General features: G+C 43.8%; 2 protein-coding genes across 3 annotated transcripts; one reads left to right on the forward strand and one right to left on the reverse strand.

Annotated features, from left to right (window-relative positions):
* Positions 1–49: 49 nt before the first annotated feature.
* Positions 50–8,857, reverse strand: snrnp40 (small nuclear ribonucleoprotein 40 (U5)). The gene is made up of 10 exons (XM_061255422.1): positions 8,598–8,857; positions 7,930–8,059; positions 7,412–7,505; positions 4,436–4,601; positions 4,219–4,341; positions 3,784–3,904; positions 3,621–3,703; positions 2,516–2,577; positions 1,350–1,453; positions 50–617 (listed from the first exon to the last, which is right to left on the reverse strand). The coding sequence occupies exons 1-10, from the start codon at positions 8,709–8,711 to the stop codon at positions 568–570; spliced, it is 1,047 nt and encodes a 348-aa protein (XP_061111406.1). The 5' UTR covers positions 8,712–8,857; the 3' UTR covers positions 50–567.
* Positions 8,858–8,924: 67 nt separating this feature from the next.
* Positions 8,925–16,968, forward strand: zcchc17 (zinc finger, CCHC domain containing 17). 2 transcript variants are annotated; one of them, XM_061254745.1, is made up of 8 exons: positions 8,925–8,992; positions 9,262–9,340; positions 12,330–12,387; positions 13,886–13,986; positions 14,612–14,703; positions 14,971–15,071; positions 15,471–15,595; positions 16,216–16,968. In XM_061254745.1, the coding sequence occupies exons 2-8, from the start codon at positions 9,263–9,265 to the stop codon at positions 16,411–16,413; spliced, it is 753 nt and encodes a 250-aa protein (XP_061110729.1). In that variant the 5' UTR covers positions 8,925–8,992; position 9,262; the 3' UTR covers positions 16,414–16,968. The 2 variants fall into 2 exon arrangements, with proteins under 2 accessions (XP_061110729.1, XP_061110730.1); XM_061254746.1 differs by lacking the exon at positions 8,925–8,992 and having other exon boundaries at positions 9,012–9,340.
* Positions 16,969–17,874: the final 906 nt, after the last annotated feature.

A 17,874-nucleotide genomic window follows, 5' to 3' on the forward strand; every position in this document is an offset into this window, starting at 1 on the left:
TACTTTGCAAAGAAGAGGGTAATGATAGGAACTAAAAACACAGACACCATAATGAACAGAGTGATTTTATTTTGAGAAACCTAAAAGCAAATGAAAAAATTCTCCAGAACCATGACACTTTTAAAAATTATGTAATTGTAAAAAAAACCGCAATACAATAAAAAATAAGCCCTGAATTGCAGGTTTCTTCTTTTCAAGGCCTGAAGTCCACTCCCCAGGAAGCAAAGTCACGGAGGGGAAAGTGGGATGGGAGGGGGTCAGCAATACTGAGTCAACGGACAAACTCTGTGACAAAACTGTGTGTGTGTGTGTGTGTGTGTGTGTGTGTGTGTGTGTGTGTGCGGACACACCGCACTCGTTTAGCATTCACTATGAACCCCTGAACCCAGTTGATCTGCTGACCCTCCCCGTTAGGAGTGCCTTTACAGGCAGAGAATGCTACAGCGTAGCTCCAACAGGGCGACATTGCGTCTCTTCACAGCCGGGTTATGAAGCAGTCTGGGAGGCCGTATGTTGCTTGGGACCTGCCGCCAGACTTGCTGGTTCCAGCTGTGAATTTGTGCACCCTTACTGGATCTCGCCCATGTAGAGGCGCTTATCACTGGAGCCAGACAGAACTGTGAGGAGAGAGGACGTACGGTTATATGGTCATATACCCCTTACAAAAAACAACTGCAGTTGAATTGTAGTCACTAATTATTGCAGTATTATGCAATATTTTGGACTTAACAGTTATACAAAATAGTTTGTATAACTAAGCAGTAACTGCAGTAATGTTTTGCAGGGGCCATTTTACAAATACATAGCGTTACATGGTGCACTTGGATCACATGCTCCTTGCATCGTACAGCCCTCTGTGAAGCTGGGGCCACTTCAAATAAGGGCTTTGCTCAAAAGCATGAGAAGAAGACTCCAGCAATGATTCAAAGTCAGGGGCAATCTCTGACCTCTGAGCTACACATCAGCTTATAGGCATGAAATATACATTTTGGAGAGAGGGGGAGAGAGAGGACACAGCTGGAGAAAGAATGGAATGAGTGTAAAAGAGTGAAAGGGAGTGCTGGATGAAAGCAGAGGGGGAAGATTGGGAGGGAGAGAATAATAATGATCGGATCTGTAGCATAGTGGTTAAGGTAAATGACTGGGACACACAAGGTCGGTGGTTCTAATCCTGGTGTAGCCACGATAAGATCCGCACAGCCGTTGGGCCCTTGAGCAAGGCCCTTAACCCTGCATTGCTCCAGGGGAGGATTGTCTCCTGCTTAGTCTAATCAACTGTATGTCGCTCTGGATAAGAGCGTCTGCCAAATGCCAATAATGTAATGTAATGTAATGTAATGTAATCTCACCGATGGGCTCGTCAGGGTGGAATGCCACTTCGTTCACAGAGCCAGCATGTCCGGGTAGTTTATACAGGATCCTCCGGGAGGTGGTGTCCCACACGTACACATACCTGCGCCACAACCACACACGTAAACAGGACTGCATACACATACAGGGCCCTCCATAATGTTTGGGACAAAGACGTATCATTTATTTACCTGCCTCTATACTCCACAATTTGAGATTTGTAATAATTAAATCGCATGTGGTTAAAGTGCACAGTGACTTTTTTTTTTTTTTTTTTAAGATTTTTTTTTTAGGCCCTTTTTCAGCTTTATTGGACAGTATATAGTATAGAGAGACAGGAAGAATAGGAGCGAGAGAGAGGGGAAGACATGCGACAAATGTCGGACGGTCGGATTCGAACCGCCGATGTCGCGGCTCGCAATGAGCATGCGGTCACTGCTCTACAGGCTGCGCCACCGAGACACCCTACAGTGATTTTAATAAAGGGCAATTTTATTCATTTTGGATTCACTATGTAGAAATTTCAGCAATGTTTATACATAGTCCCTCCATTTCAGAGCACCATAATGTTTGGGACGCAGCAATGTTATGTAAATGAAAGTAGTCATGTTTCGTATTTTGTTGTATATCCTTTGCATTCCATGACTTCTTGATGTCTGACCTATCAATATCCTCAGTCTGGATATCTTATTTTCAGGTTGTCTTATAGGCAATACTATAATCTTTGCATTTGAATGGATCTCTAAGGGAGTTGGGGGGTGGGAATAGATTCAGCTGAAAATTATGCTGACACAGTATGGAACATATTTGTTGGCTAAATGGCTTTAAGTCATCAAGGATCCAAGAATCAAATGAGCCTCAAACCACAGTGCTGCTGCCAGATATGCAGTAGATATGAAAATAATTGTTCCTCCTGACAAATTTTCCTGTTGAACTCAATGGAGCACAACCACACACATAAACACAACTGTACACAAATACCCGCAGCATAACCATGCACATGTAAACATGACTATACACACAAAGCTAGAGCGCACACACACACAGTACACACATACCTGCAGCACACACACCCTGCAACAACCCAACAGCAGCACGGTTGTGTACGCACATCTATGGCACAGGAGAGGATGTGTGCGCCCTTCAGAGATGGTGCCTCACTCACCTGTCAGCAGAGCCTGCTGCTATTTTGCTTCCATCTGTTGACCAGGAGCACCTCAGGAGGTTCTACAGGGAAATGAAGAGTCAGAACTGAGCCACAGAGCAGGAAATAAGAGTGCCATCTCCTCCGTCCCTGTACTGTGCTTTTAGTTCAATTCACCTCTATTTAAATCCCGGAAGATCAGCGAGGGTGGCCCTCACTTACAGGCTTACAGAACAGACATATTAAAACAAACATTATAAAGCAAATCAAACTGTGTGTATAATTAGTTAAGCTACAAGAAAAAATGATTCAGCAAGACTTCACAGCTTGAGACATGATCTATGCAGCGGAGATTATGAAACTTGAATCATAACTTCCTAAAGTGGTCAGGACAGATTAATCATTTGCCACAACCTCCTATACTAATGCTGGTTAAGGTATTTTATGGTTTTAGACTACATTTTTATGGCACTTAGAATCTGTACATTCCTGGTTTACATAGTTAACTTGCTTTAGTGATGTCAAACCTTTGCTGGTTGATCGTGGAATGTTGTTAACCAGGCCTGGTACTATTGCACTTATTAATCAGGTGAATGCACAAAGGTTCCCCCTAAATTGTAAACCGCTCTGGATAAGAGCATCTGCTAAACGAATGTAATTTAATAAAACCATGTTACTTGTCAAACGCTTGCTTCCATGGGTAATACCATCTTCATATAAAATAACGTCGACCTTGATTATTCAGATTGTATACGCTTCAATTGTTTTCCCGCTCACTGATTTTATGAGTTTTTGATGGATTTAATCTTCAGTATAGATGTTTAGTACTACAGTCTTGTATTACACCTCCATATCTTGAAATAGTGTAGAACACTTGTGTTTTAATAGACATGGCTAACCCCTTAAGCTGCTCCACCAAAACGTGTATTTCAGAATATTTACATGACACCGAGGATGAATTTGGTCAAAACATATCGTTTGTTGTTGTTTCTGAAAGACGATTGTTGTTGTTTCTGAAAGACGACTTTTCTTTTCAGAAACTGAGAAAATAGTCTTGCCCTTCAGAGGACTGTGGGTTCCAGGATTTATTTATTTTTTAGACTGGCCTTAAGAAACATATAATCACCTTTTCGAAATTGTGGATGTTCCCCTGGAAGATCTTGACGCACCTCTCCTTGGGAGCGAAGGGGCGGACATCCCAGATGCGCACTGAGGCAGACACAGACAGGAATGGTCAGAGCAGAACAGGGCCTGGGCTGGAAGCAGAAGCAGCCAGACTGAAAGCTCACCTGTGTTGTCCATGGAGTTGGACAGCAGGTAGGAGCCCTCTGAGCTGAGACTGAGCCCTGTCAGAGAGTCTCCGTGACCGTGCATGGTGTAGATCAGCTTATTCTGCCTCAGGTCCCACACCTGAGAGACAGAGAAAATTGGGGGAGGGAAAGAGAAAATGAAGGACATAGAGATAAGAGAAGAGAGATGAAAATAAGAATGGAGAGAAAAAGAAAAAAGGAGAGAGAACAAGATTCTTAGGGGAGAAGGTTTCTTAAATTCAAGAAACATTCTTCTTTCATATGACTATACATTTTGGTTCATAACACGTTTTGCTGAGCACTGTCAAAGTTCAAATTTCATCACAATGTGGGGAGTTGCACGGGATGATTTACATACATTTGGCCTAGATATGGTTTCCAGAAGTTCTGAATTGCAAATGCAGCGCCGCATACCTTGATGTCGTTGTCGATGCCCCCGGAGATGATCTGGTCACTGGTGTCGTTGAAGGTGACGGCCAGTACCTGGTAAGTGTTCTGAAAGGTGTGGACAGACGCCTTCTTCCTGATGTCCCACAGCTGTGCACACAGAGCAAACCAATCAAACCTGCCTCCGAGTCCAAATCCGCTCCTGGGCGATGTCGAAGCCGCCCCGGTGTGACATGGCGCTTACCTTAACGGTGCCATCGTCGCTGCCCGTGCAGACCACCTGAGGGCCCCTCCGCGCGGGGTAGCAGGAGTTAACGAAGGAGGTGTGGCCTTTCAGCCGTTTGATTCGCTCGCCCGTCTCGCTGTCCCATACCGCCACCGTCTTATCCGTGGAGGCGGAGAACAGGAGGCTGCAGGACGAAGAGGGGAAGCTCGTTTAGAACGGCGATTCATCTCGCTCCAACCGTGCCGCTCAAAGCCATTTGAGGAGAAAACCACACTCAAAATGCAAAGCTCTCTTAAACCACTTATCTGCGGCCTCCACCCCTTTAGCTCACAGAAAACATACTGTGGTGTGAAAAAGGTGTTTGCCCCCCTTCCTGATTTCTTATTTTTTGCATGTTTGTCACACTTAAATGTTTCAGATCATAGGATCATAAATAGGACCTGCCTGACAAAGTAGACCAAATGATCCTCAAAAGCTAGACATCATGCTGAGATCTAAAGAAATTCAGGAACAAATGAGAAATAAAGTAATTGAGATCTATCAGTCTGGAAAAGGTTATAAAGCCATTTCTAAAGCTTTGGGACTCCAGCGAACCACAGTGAGAGCCATTATCCACAAATGGCGAAAACATGGAACAGTGATGAACCTTCCCAGGAGTGGCTGGCCGACCAAAATTACCCCAAGAGCGCAGCGACGACTCATCCAGGAGGTCACAAAAGACCCCACAACAACATCCGAAGAACTGCAGGCCTCACTTGCCTCAGTTAAGGTCAGTGTTCATGACTCCACCATAAGAAAGAGACCATCAAAAATGGCCTGCATGGCAGAGTTCCAAGACGAAAACCACTGCTGTGCAAAAAGAACATTAAGGCTCGTCTCAATTTTGCCAGAAAACATCTTGATGTTCCCCAAGACTTTTGGGAAAATACTCTGGTCTGACGAGACAAAAGTTGAACTTTTCGGAAGGTGTGTGTCCCATTACATCTGGCGTAAAAGTAACACCGCATTTCAGAAAAAGAACATCATACCAACAGTAAAATATGGTGGTGGTAGTGTGATTGTCTGGGGCTGTTTTGCTGCTTCAGGACCTGGAAGACATGCTGTGATAAATGGAACCATGAATTCTGCTGTCTACCAAAAAATCCTGAAGGAGAATGTCCGGCCATCTGTTCGTGACCTCAAGCTGAAACGAACTTGGGTTCTGCAGCAGGACAATGATCCAAAACACACCAGCAAGTCCACCTCTGAATGGCTGAAGAAAAAAAAAAATGAAGACTTTGGAGTGGCCTAGTCAAAGTCCTGACCTGAATCCTATTGAGATGCTGTGGCATGACCTTAAAAAGGCGGTTCATGCTTGAAAACCCTCCAATGTGGCTGAATTACAACAATTCTGCGAAGATGAGTGGGCCAAAATTCCTCCACAGTGCTGTAAGAGACTCATTGCAAGTTATTGCAAACGCTTGATTGCAGTTGTTGCTGCTAAGGGTGGCCCAACCAGTTATTAGGTTTAGGGGGCAATCACTTTTTCCACACAGGGCCATGCAGGTTTGGATTTTTTTTCTCCCTTAATAATAAAAACCTTCATTTAAAAACTGCATTTTGTGTTTACTTTGACTAATATTTGTTTGATGATCTGAAACATTTAAGTGTGACAAACATGCAAAAAAAATAATAATAATAAGAAGAAGAAATCAGGAAGGGGGCAAACACTTTTTCACACCACTGTACATATAAAATGAAAGGCTGGTCTTTAGAGCCAGGGGCGAGGAGTGGACATGGCCAGCTGCAGATTAGGAGACGATATGAAAGCCAGAGCAAAAAGGTTAGCTGAAATGGAATACACACTCTTAATAATCTGTCATCATGTAAATAGATGCACTGTTCATTCGGCTTTTCTTTGGACTGCATAGATGTTCCATTTTCTAACCGATAGGGAGAACGTTAGCATGGGTGCTTTGAGTTTGAGCAATATTTTCTCTCATCATCCTTTTTAAAACAAATTAGTATTGCTTTGCTAAATTCCTCCACTCAATGGCAAAAATCCAAAAACCAGAAATGAGTGGATGAAAGCTCATCACACAGACTGGTGAGAGATACATTTTCATAGTCAATTTATTTCTGAACACCTGTCATTGCTGTAAAGCAGCCACGTACATGCACACATTGAAGCCAATCATTTAAAATGTTTTGCGAATTCAAGCTGTTTACATGACTAGTAAGGACTAAACGTTTCACTAACATAACATTACTGAAATATCGCACCTGTTCCATTTAGGAAATCTGCATTTTGGAATTCTGACATTCTGAAGATGCCATTTCCATAAAGTGCTTTAAAGAGAGTACCTTATTCAGAATTTGTGAATATTGGGCCCAACAGAACATTGGTCTGCATGTAAACACAGTGACAAAGTTTGTGGGCTGCACCTGTTCAAGTGACTTTGCAAGCAAATTAACGGTCAGAATTTCAATATGAAACATTAGCAAGCCAGCCCTTTTAGTTCTAAAAAATTACTGTGATTAAAAACAAAAATGTACCATCAACATTCCATTACTAATGGCCTGTTGAAGTACATACCTGAAGGGTCAATTAGATTTTTCCCTTTTACATTTTTTTTTTTTTTTTTTTTTACATATTAAAACGAAGCAGACATTCGTTGGACCACTCAAACAAAAAGCTGCACTGAGATTTCCCCCGCCTCAAGTAAAGGCACAAAAAGATCAGAGAATTACTATGACCCTGACCACTCTTGATGCAATTTGCTGAAATAATTCAAGAACTACTTGTTATACAGTGTTAAGGGTGTATGATATTCTTACTTCCCCTCACCTGCACATAGTTCTGAATGTATGTTTTGCATAAATCCTTTGGGTCATTGCTCAACTGTACTTGTGAAAATGGAGTAAACGGCAATAAGAATTAGAACAAGCGATGAGAACGCAACACTCGTGGAGACATCTCGGTCTCACCACGCGGGTGAGAAGCATCGGTCTCACCTCCCGTCCGTGTTGTAGTGAAGCTCCATCACGGCTCCACTGTGTCCCTTGAGGGTGGCGTAGTTGTCACAGTCACCGTACACGCTCCACATTACTGAGGACAAAACAAAATGTGCTGTTCAACATACAGTCGGTACTACATGACAAATCAGACTGTCTTCTTATGCGAGGCAGCACACCAAATCAAACCACTCTGAAGGAGCTCAGTAAATAAGCTGAGAGGTGCCTGTGTAGTACAGCAGTTAAGAAGCTGGGCTTGTGATGAGGCCAGAACCAGTTTTAATTCCCAAGTAAGAAATTGTGATGCAGCCTTGAATATGGCACTTAACCTGAACCACCGTCCTAGAATATCCAGCAGTACAGAGTGAGGAAATGTCAGATTAAGTTCTGAAAGTTGCCTTGGATAGGGGCATCTGCTGTGTAAAGCACATTGCAAGTGAGCATGCAGCATTAAATGATGAGAGCATCAGGAGATCAGGAACAATAAAGTGACCATGGGAAATGAAATTTAGTCTCACAGATGAGTCTGTCGTAGCCAGCTGAGGCAAGCGTTGAGCCATTGGGATGGAATTTGCAGCAGTACACCTCTCCCTCGTGACCTGAGAGAAGCATTATGGGAGCCTGGAGGCTGGAGCTCCGGGGAGGTCCCTGTATACAAGAAAGAGAGTTACCACAATGTACACAGGATTAGAATACTGAACAAAGGGGACACAGTTCCCTTACTGAACACATCCTGAGGTTTCTGCATGCATGGAATTTATCGACTCCTGTAGGGGTCCTACCCAATGTCAGTAAAGCGGAACAATGCCTTTAGAAACGAACTACAATTACGAGCACACCTTATTGGAAATATACTGTAACTTGTGGAACTTGTACACAGAGCTTATTACATAGTATGGAACGCAAGATAACGTTAGAACTTATTCAATTCTTTGTTTCCATGGTTTACCATAGCTGAATCTAAGTTGGGCGCCTGCTTAGCCACTGTATATTGTTTGAGTTACAATTACGTTGTGGCCATTTCCTACAAGAGGGTTAGATAACAGGCTAGTAGGCTACCCACCATCAAACAGGACTACATCAGGATTCAAGTCATATTATAGCTGGAAAAACATCACCAGTCACCTGGCGATTGCATGAGTTTAGATTGAATTTCCCACTCAAATGGAAAGCAACCGAGCCCTACCATCGACACAAGCTGCTGCGACTGCGCCGCAGCCACAAGTTCCGTCCTCGGCCTCTTGATCCCAGCGGGTACCACTGCCATTTCGGTCGCCCCCCTCTTTTTTGGCTCAATCATTGTTATACAGTCACTGGATGTACTTAGTTATTATCTCCCGTAGTTCCTTTAAATAAATGCTATGTATCTGCTTTTAACAGGACAAACCGTGAAACACACACAAGCCCGCACGACAAACGAAAGACAAAAATCCCGAGGCGTGAAGTTCCGCCTGAAAGAATGCAGTTGATTGGTTAACAGCATCTAGGGGAACTTTTATTGGTCAAACGGTCTCGTCAACATTCTTTGCACCGGAAGTATATTCTCAATAAGCCTAATAAACGGCGAGTCGTAGAATACAGGTGGGTGAATATAAACAAATCATAGAGAGTTTGAATGAATTTAAAACCCACGGTGATATATTAGAGGAATATGGAAAATGCATCTTGCTAGATAACTATTGTTAACATATAATTCGCATATAACGCCAGCAATGTTTACTTCCTATGCCACACATCCGATGCATTTACGTTCGTGTTTTTGGCGTCAGCTAACGTACACTTGCCTAGCCAACTCGATACAGATTAACATCTTGTGATCGCTTAGATAGTTTTTGTATTTATTTTTGCAGAATGATGGATGGATACAGGGGCAGGGAGACGGTAAATCTGGAGGAACTACCGCAGCTTTACACCATCATCCGGGGAGAGGTAAGGTCTGGGACACATCTTACGTTACGCGCACTGATGAAAATTCCAGCTACCAGCCTAAATTGTAACCTATCTGGAACCAACTTCTGATCCAGCTGTATACCATCTGGACTTGGTGATGTTCTATTGTATGTAGTTTACCAAGCTGGCCCACCAACTGGACGTGGTATTGCCAGCATTGTTTCCATTTTCCAGTTTGAGCATTTGCGAACAAGCTTAAAACGCCTGGAACCAAGCTGGAATTTCCACCAGGCCGGTGACACTCCGTGACCTGAATTTCAATGAGTAGTGTCACGACGGTAATATTCTCGTGCGCCAGGGTTCAAGATGTTGAATCTGTCTCACAAGCACGACGCACACGTAGGGCATATTTAGCAAGACACCTAACCCCTAAAAATGCTCATGACGAGCTGGTTGGTACCTTGCATAGCAGCGCCCCAAAACAAGCACTCTGAAGCAGCTCAGTAACTGAGCTGAGGGGTGAGCTTAAGGAGCTGGGCTTGTGATGGGCTTGGGAACCAGGCTGAGCTGGTCGGTACCTTGCATGACAGCCAATCGCCCTTGGTGTGTGAGTGTGTGTATGAATGGGTGAATGAGAAGCATCAAGTGTACAGGATAAAGGTGCTATATAAAAAAAACATTTTAATTCTGAATTATGGTATCTGGGAGGAGTTCGGGGAGGCTATGGAGAAGGACTTTCGGTTGGCCTCGAGGAAGTTCTGGCAAACCATCCGACGACTCAGAAAGGGAAAGCAGGGCTTGTCTCAGGCTGTTTTCAGCAGGGGAGGAGAACTGCAGACCCGGACTGGGGCTATTGTTGGGCGGTGGAAAGAGCACTTCGAGGAGCTCCTGAACCCGAACAACACGTCCTCTGTGGAAGAGGCAGAGCCTGAAGACTCGGGGGAATCTGCACCTATATCCCTGGCGGAAGTTGCTGAGGTAGTCAAAAAGCTCCTCAGTGGCAAGTCGCCGGGTGTAGATGAGATTCGCCCTGAGATGCTGAAGGCTCTGGACATTGTTGGGCTGTCTTGGCTGACACGCCTCTTCAGTGTCGCGTGGAGATTGGGGACAGTACCTGTAGAGTGGCAGACCGGGGTGGTGGTCCCCATTTTCAAGAAGGGGGACCGGAGGGTGTGCTCCAATAACCGGGGTATCACACTCCTCAGCCTCCCTGAGAAAGCTTACTCTAGGGTACTGGAAAGGAGGCTCCGACCGACGGTCGAACCTCGGATTCAGGAGGAGCAATGTGGCTTCCGTCCTGGCCGTGGACCAGCTCTTTACCTTGGCAGGGTTGCTGGCGGGGTCATGGGAGTTTGCCCATCCAGTCCACATGTGCTTTGTGGACTTGGAGAAGGCTTTCGACTGTGTCCCCCGGGGAACCCTGTGGGGTGTACTGCGGGAGTATGGGGTACCGGGGCCATCAGGTCCCTGTATAACCAAAGTGAGAGCTGTGTCCGCATTCTCGGCACAAAGTCAAGCACGTTTCCGGTGGGTGTTGGACTCCGCCAAGGTTGCCCCTTGTCACCGGTCCTGTTTGTGGTATTCATGGACAGGATCTCAAGGCGCAGCCGAGGTGAGGAGAGTGTCCGGTTTGGTGACCTCAGAATCGCATCTCTGCTTTTTGCGGATGATGTGGTTCTGCTGGCTTCATCGGACCGTGACCTTCAGCACGCACTGGAGCGGTTTGCAGCCGAGTGTGAAGCGGCCGGGATGAGAGTCAGCACCTCCAAGTCCGAGGCCATGGTTCTCTGCCGGAAAACGGTGGATTGCTCCCTCCGGGTTGGGAACGAGTCTTTGCCCCAAGTGAAGGAGTTCAAGTATCTCGGGGTCTTGTTCACGAGTGAGGGTAGAAGGGAGCGTGAGATCGACAGGCGGATCGGTGCAGCGTCAGCAGTAATGCGGGCGTTGCACCGGACTGTTGTGGTGAAGAAGGAGCTGAGCCGGAAGGCGAAGCTCTCGATTTACTGGTCGATCTACGTCCCAACCCTCACCTATGGTCACGAGCTTTGGGTAGTGACCGAAAGAACGAGATCGCGTATACAAGCGGCCGAAATGAGCTTCCTCCGTAGGGTGGCCGGGCTCAGCCTTAGAGATAGGGTGAGGAGCTCGGACATCCGGAGGGAGCTCGGAGTAGAGCCGCTGCTCCTTCGCGTCGAAAGGAGCCAATTGAGGTGGTTCGGGCATCTGATCAGGATGCCTCCCGGGCGCCTCCCTTTGGAGGTTTTCCGGGCTCGTCCAACTGGGCGGAGACCCCGAGGGAGACCCAGAGCCCGCTGGAGAGATTATATATCTCTCCTGGCCAGGGAACGCCTCGGGATCCCCCAGGAGGAGCTAGAATGCGTTGCTGGGGAGAGGGACGCCTGGAATACCCGGCTTTGCCTACTGCCCCCGTGACCCGACTCCGGATAAGCGGGTGATGATGGATGGATGGATTATGGTATCTTTTCAAACAGAAAGGATTTATTTAGCAAATTTTGGTCTTGACACTGCTAGACTTGGCACAATGTTGGTGCAGAAGATTAAGATGTCTAAGTATCTGCCTGCTCCCTATTCCCCCGGCCCTCATGCTCTCCTCTCTATCCCAATCAGCTGCACCTTTCTGTTCTTGTAAGCCAGGGGTGCACAACAAGTGCAATCTGTGTCAGGATTTCGTGCCAACTTCTGGTCTTCAATTAAGTGTTAATGACTTAATTGAATCAATCATATCTTATTTGACATGTATATGAGTACTGGCAGCTGCAGGCTACAACTGTATCCTAAGGATTTTACTGTGCTCAAGTACAGGCTTGAAGGAGGGTAATTTATAGAGCCGTCAGCAAATTAAAAACAAGGTAATTGGTTGGAACAAAAACCAGTACGCAGACTAGCCCTCGAGGACTGGAGTTCTGCAGCCCTGTTGTAAGCCCTATTCAGTACTCGTTATTTACCAAACCTTTCTTCTGACCCTGTCTTTGCCAACCTATGATCTTTACTCTTTTTGGTATTTCAGGTGGCGACTGTCACAGCATATGGAGCCTTTGTGAAAATCCCTGGTTGCAGAAAGCAAGGTAAGAAAAAAAAGTGTCAATGAGTGCATGACATTACAACCCTTTACATTACATTCTGTTGGCAGGTGCTTGTATGCTGAGCGACTTTTTTTTTCTTCTTTTTTTCCCCAAAAAAACTATAGCCATGGTCCAAGGGAGAAGGCAAATTTATTTTCCTTTTAAATCAAACAAAAATATCTCCACGTAGGCTGGCAAAACTTAAAATATAATAATAATAAACGTGTAAGATATCTGGCCAATTTCAAATGTTATCGATGTGACATCGATGACTTCCCAGTCAAATTTTATCACAACACATATTTTGTCATCTGAAATGGTTCTGAATGTCAGTTTTAACATTGAGGAAACAATCAAAAATGGTTTTGAATGTTTTCAAGATGGCTGCCAAATAGCATTGATTTCAATGGTAATGGGACTAATAAATATCTGAAAGCATTTTCCTGTTGTTAGCCTACATTTTATTATTGTTCAAAATGGTCACAATCGACTGTTTGGGACAGAATAAGTTTAATTGGGAAGTAAGTAAGTTCATTTATTCATGCTCAGGTTGACATTACTGTGGAATTGCCCATTTATATAAGTAATATTTGCAGACATTGCTAACAACCTTAATTACTCAAATTTAATTGATCATTAGATTCAGCTGATTAAACACAGCCAGGATTGATTGCAGCAAGCCCTGAAGCTTAAATGGCTCATACAAGTGATTTAAGAACCAATCAGGTTTGTTCCAAGTGGTTCTTGCATGAGGCCCAATAACACAAAAGTTCTTGCTCAAACGCCTAACAATGTGTCTATAGCAGTTCTGCAAAGAAGAGTAGGCTAAAATTCCTCCTCAGTGATGTGAAAATTATAGGAAGCATCTGGTTGCAGTTACTGCTGCTAAAGGTGGTGCAGCCAGTTGATCATTTAAAGAGGGAAATTACTTTTTAACTTGGGTGATATGGGTGTAACTTCTTTTTTTTCATTAAATACATGAAATTGTAATAATAGAAAAAGTTTTTTAATTACTTTGTATTTGTCTTTACCCTTTGTCTACTTATATTTTGTCTAAAGATCTGAAACCATTCAGTATGACAAATATGCGACAATAGAGTAAATCAGGAAGGATGGCAAAAAAATTTTTGTCTACGGCACTAATGTCAATGAAATGTGCCAATGAAAAGCCATTGCATTAGTATGTTTAAATATAAATTAAAATATAATCTTTGGGGTGGGGGGGAATGACAGAAAATAAAGCAAATAATTTCTTAATTTACTCTTAATTTTATTTGTATGTGAAGAGTTGAGACTCCACGAAAAGCACTCGACAAATGTACCAATTTATTATTACTATTATTATTATTATTATTACACTTTACTGTGCTTTTCTATTACCTACACCGTAGTTAAATTATCTAGAGTGTTATTCCAGCCTGTTTAAGCCGGTGTTCTGAAGGGGCTCTCTGCAGTGCGTCTCCTCACTATAGCAGTAAGCGCTTCTCTCCTGCACTGACAGGTCTTGTCCACAAGAGTGAGATGTCGTCCTGTCGTGTGGAGAATCCCTCTGAAATCGTGGATGTGGGTGAGAAAGTGTGGATAAAGGTCATTGGGAGAGAGGTAAAGTCCTGTAGCCCCACCAGCATCGACTGTTAATTCATTATTCTTCATTTAGCAGATATGTAAAGTAAATATATTGTTTTATTGTAATGATGTCAGAATATATTCTTATATATTATTAATGGTCAATATATAAGTGTCCAATTATCACCATTAATGGTAGGTAAAATATATTTCATAAAGAGAACTACTGTACCAAAATGCTGAGGCAAAAAGATAAGTTCAAAATAATGGCTGTCCAAATATTTTTTCCATTGCAAATTTCACAAGCTTTTAATCAAGAGCTTGAAAAATACCTTTCAAAAATGATTGATTGTAAAACATTATTGTAAAATTAGCTGTTCACACAGTGACTACATTTCATAAGGGAGCTAAAAGTTATATACTCTTCTTTTAAAACAGAGTTAAGTGATTAGTCCATTTTAAATTCTGGAATTTCTATGACGCTATCGCCATTTCAAATGTACCTTTTGAAATGGCATGTCATTTGAAACTGAAATGTACCACCTTCAGCTGAGTATTACAGTATGGAGTTCTGTAGTACCTCTAGCCTCTTCCACAGATTACTGCTTAGGCACATTGTTTTTTGTTACTGTATTGTTTATTTTCTATTTTTGTGTTCCAGATACAGGACGAAAAGGTTAAGCTTTCATTTTCAATGAAATCTGTCAATCAAGGGACGGGGAAAGACCTGGATCCAAATAACGTCAATCTAGAGTACGTTTCTAGTGTGCTTTTTGTTACTACATCACATTACTGGCATTTAGCCGACGGTCTTGTCCAGATTTGTACATAGTACATAGTAGCTGGATATTTGCTAAAGCAATTTGGGTACAATGGCTATATCCTCACTGAGAATCAAACGTACAACGTTTAGGTTACAAGTCCAGTTCCTTACCCATTACACTCCACTGATAAACGCTAGTGGTTTTACATACAGTATATACAGTTATACAGGTGTGCATATGGCTGTGTGTTTTACAGGCAGGATGAAAGAAGGCGGCGACAGTTCAGAGACCACACCGGTCAGAGAATAACACTAGAGGCTGTTCTTAACACCACCTGCAAGAAGTGTGGGTGCAAAGGTGAGTGTGTGAGGGAGGCAGGGAGACCAGCACTTACACGGTACAGTCGGACCAGCACTTACACGGTACAGTCGGACCAGCACTTACACGGTACAGTCGGACCAGCACTTGCATGGCACAGTCTGACCAGTGTAATAGTGTTCTAATGATATGTGGCACAATTTTTCATATCCCTGTTATCAGTACTTTGTGCACCCTCCTTTCGCAAATATAACACTCCTCTGTTCTCTTGTGTAGTGTTTTATTAGGTATGTTCACTTATTGGGGGGATATTTGACCGTTCCTGCATACTGGGCCTTTGTGTGAATAATTTTGTACGGACTGTAGTATTTGTCAGAGAGAAAAGTGTAAAGCGTATAATATGTGAGCAAATGGTGACTTGTGTATAAACCTTTGCAGGTCACTTTGCCAAAGACTGCTTCTCTCAGCCTGGTCTGCAGTACAGCCTGGTCCCAGATGAGGAAGAGGAGGTAAAGGAAGAGGTTCCCAACCTGACCATCCAACAGACACACAAGAGGAAGAAGGTACCGTCCCCCCCCTGGGCCAATAGGGTTCTGCCTGTTGTTGCCCATGTGACTGTGTGTCCTCCAGAGCAGAAGAAGAGACTAAAACTGCCTGATTCCTGCCTGTTTCTCATGAGTAAAAGATTGGCTGTTTTTTGCATTACTGCAACCTGCTGACGAGGTCGCACAAAAGCCATTATTACAGTTCAGAAAATGGCGAATGCTCTCTTTGCAACACTGTTTTAAAAGAACAGTGTATAACCTATGTAATGTAATAGCTAATTTTTCAATATAACATTATGGGGTAAATAAAGTTGGTGTCCCAACAAATTCTACTGTGATTTTTTTGTCGTCTCTGATCTGGGAATGTACAAAAGCTCCAGTGATCATAGGTTATTAAATTATCATATATTCTATGAGTACAGCAGCAGGTCTTTTTTTCTGCTATCCAGATACTTGACTATCCAGATACGAGTCAGGACCTAAATAAATTTTCCCACCTGTAACCAATTCAGATTCGGCCGTTTTAAGTGTAGCATTTACTCTTGCATTGCGTAGTCACTTAAAGACCCTTTAGCTTTAAAATCTTGAAATCTTAGCTAATGTGAGCCGCTGATGTCTGTTGGTTTCCCCGCAACCAGGAGAAGAAGTCAAAGAAGAAGAGGAAGAAGAAAGAGAAGAAGCAGAGCTCGTCAGACTCTGACTCGGACAGCAGCGACAGCGATGACGAGGGACCGGCCAAGAGAGGGCGCTCTTCCAGTGGGGCAGGGAGCAGAGAGGACAAGAAGAAGAAGAAGAAGAAGAAACAGAAACACAAGAGTCACAAGAAACGGGAGTGAGAGGGATGGGATGTGTGTGCGCGTGTGTGCGCGTGTGAGCGCGTGTGAGCGCGTGTGTACAAGGGAGAGGCCTGCATTGGGCTTGGAATCAATCTCTTTCCTGCATGTACAAGGGTAAGTGACTCTGGCATGCTGGAACCTGCTATCTATTTTGGAAGTTGTTCTGTTCACTGCTCTAACAGATACTTTTTGATTTTGTAAGGGACCTTGATTTTGTAACATGGTTATCCTTCAGTGGCAAGGTCCCCTATCCCTGAGTAAACAGAACCCTGAAATCTGACTAACACCAGAATCCCAGAACCTGACCCAAACACTGTGCTTAAACCTGACCCAGTCAGAGACCTGAAACCTGAATCAAATGACCCTTAAATGTGACTTGTATGGGATCCTGAAATGGAAACTTCAAAGTTGAACCAAACGTAACCATTAACCCTAACACAGACAGAACCACAGACACAATGAAATGGAATCGGCACCTTTGGAAAACCTTCAATGAACCCTTCGTGATTTCTTTTTTGTTGTTGTAATGTACATTAAAGGTGTGTTTAAAAACAACATCTCTCTACAGTTTCAGTACATTTGACACATTCTAATGGGGTGGAACAATTGTGTTTTTAGGCATGTTTAGAATAATGTGTTCGCATTTGAATATTGGTTGGAGGACAAAGCCGTTTAAAAACTGGCATCCATGGCAACCTCAGCCCTCCCTGCTGTCCTGGAGCAAAAGGTCCAACTGCAGGGCTGACGGGCGTGTGTCATGTAAGAACTGGAGACAGCTTCCGCTTACCTGCTCAGTGGTGCATGAAGCCATTTAATGGAGGCTGTCATATTTAACCAGAGCATGCACACTGGGTACCCAACTGTGGAAGGATGAATAGGAATTAAAATAGTTTTGTATAATGTAATAATCTCAGAAAAAAACTGGTCCCTTGAGAGTAATTGGTTCATTATGAAGAAATTTTAGTATTTGAAAGTAGTGTGCCAGTACTGAAACCGAAGGTCAGGTGTTATGCCCCTTCCTCATGACCTTCCACCCGTTTGGCAGCTGGTCACCAGATACATGACTCGGGTCTCTCTCTCCCAGCTGCAGGAATGCACTCAAATTAGAATAGCTGTGTCTCTCTCCCTCCCTGCCCTCTCCCTCTCTCTCCCTTTATATCGTTCTCCCTCTCTCCCTCGAAGTCTTTTTGCATACACACAGATATTTGTACAGTGCTATTGGACTAACCACACTCAGTGACTCACTCAGACACACCCTAAATTTTGCATATGACCAAAAGGCCTCATGCACACACACGCACAGGAACTCTCCCAGATCTCACATGCACAGAAACGCTCTTTCTCTTTCTCATATGAAACCCTTCTCTTTCTCCTTCTCCCAGCCATCCTCTGTCCTCTCACATGCACACCCTGTGATCTACCCACTTATTCTGACACGAACCAAATTTCTCTATCATACCC

This window comes from Conger conger, chromosome 9 (genome assembly GCF_963514075.1).
Source record: "Conger conger chromosome 9, fConCon1.1, whole genome shotgun sequence".
NCBI classification, from domain to species: Eukaryota; Metazoa; Chordata; class Actinopteri; order Anguilliformes; family Congridae; genus Conger; species Conger conger.

What these genes read in the sequence shown, in the direction of transcription:
- snrnp40 (XM_061255422.1), bottom strand. Translation starts at nt 8,711, where the DNA reads ATGATTGAGCCAAAAAAGAGGGGGGCGACCGAAATGGCAGTGGTACCC. An exon ending in GCGACGATGGCACCGTTAAG is followed by an intron (nt 4,342 to 4,435) that starts GTAAGCGCCATG and finishes CTGTGTGCACAG; the next exon opens with CTGTGGGACATCAGGAAGAA. An exon ending in GCAGCAGGCTCTGCTGACAG is followed by an intron (nt 1,454 to 2,515) that starts GTGAGTGAGGCA and finishes GTTGTGGCGCAG; the next exon opens with GTATGTGTACGTGTGGGACA.
- zcchc17 (XM_061254745.1), top strand. Translation starts at nt 9,263, where the DNA reads ATGATGGATGGATACAGGGGCAGGGAGACGGTAAATCTGGAGGAACTA. An exon ending in CCCTGGTTGCAGAAAGCAAG is followed by an intron (nt 12,388 to 13,885) that starts GTAAGAAAAAAA and finishes CTGCACTGACAG; the next exon opens with GTCTTGTCCACAAGAGTGAG. An exon ending in TAAAGGTCATTGGGAGAGAG is followed by an intron (nt 13,987 to 14,611) that starts GTAAAGTCCTGT and finishes TTTGTGTTCCAG; the next exon opens with ATACAGGACGAAAAGGTTAA.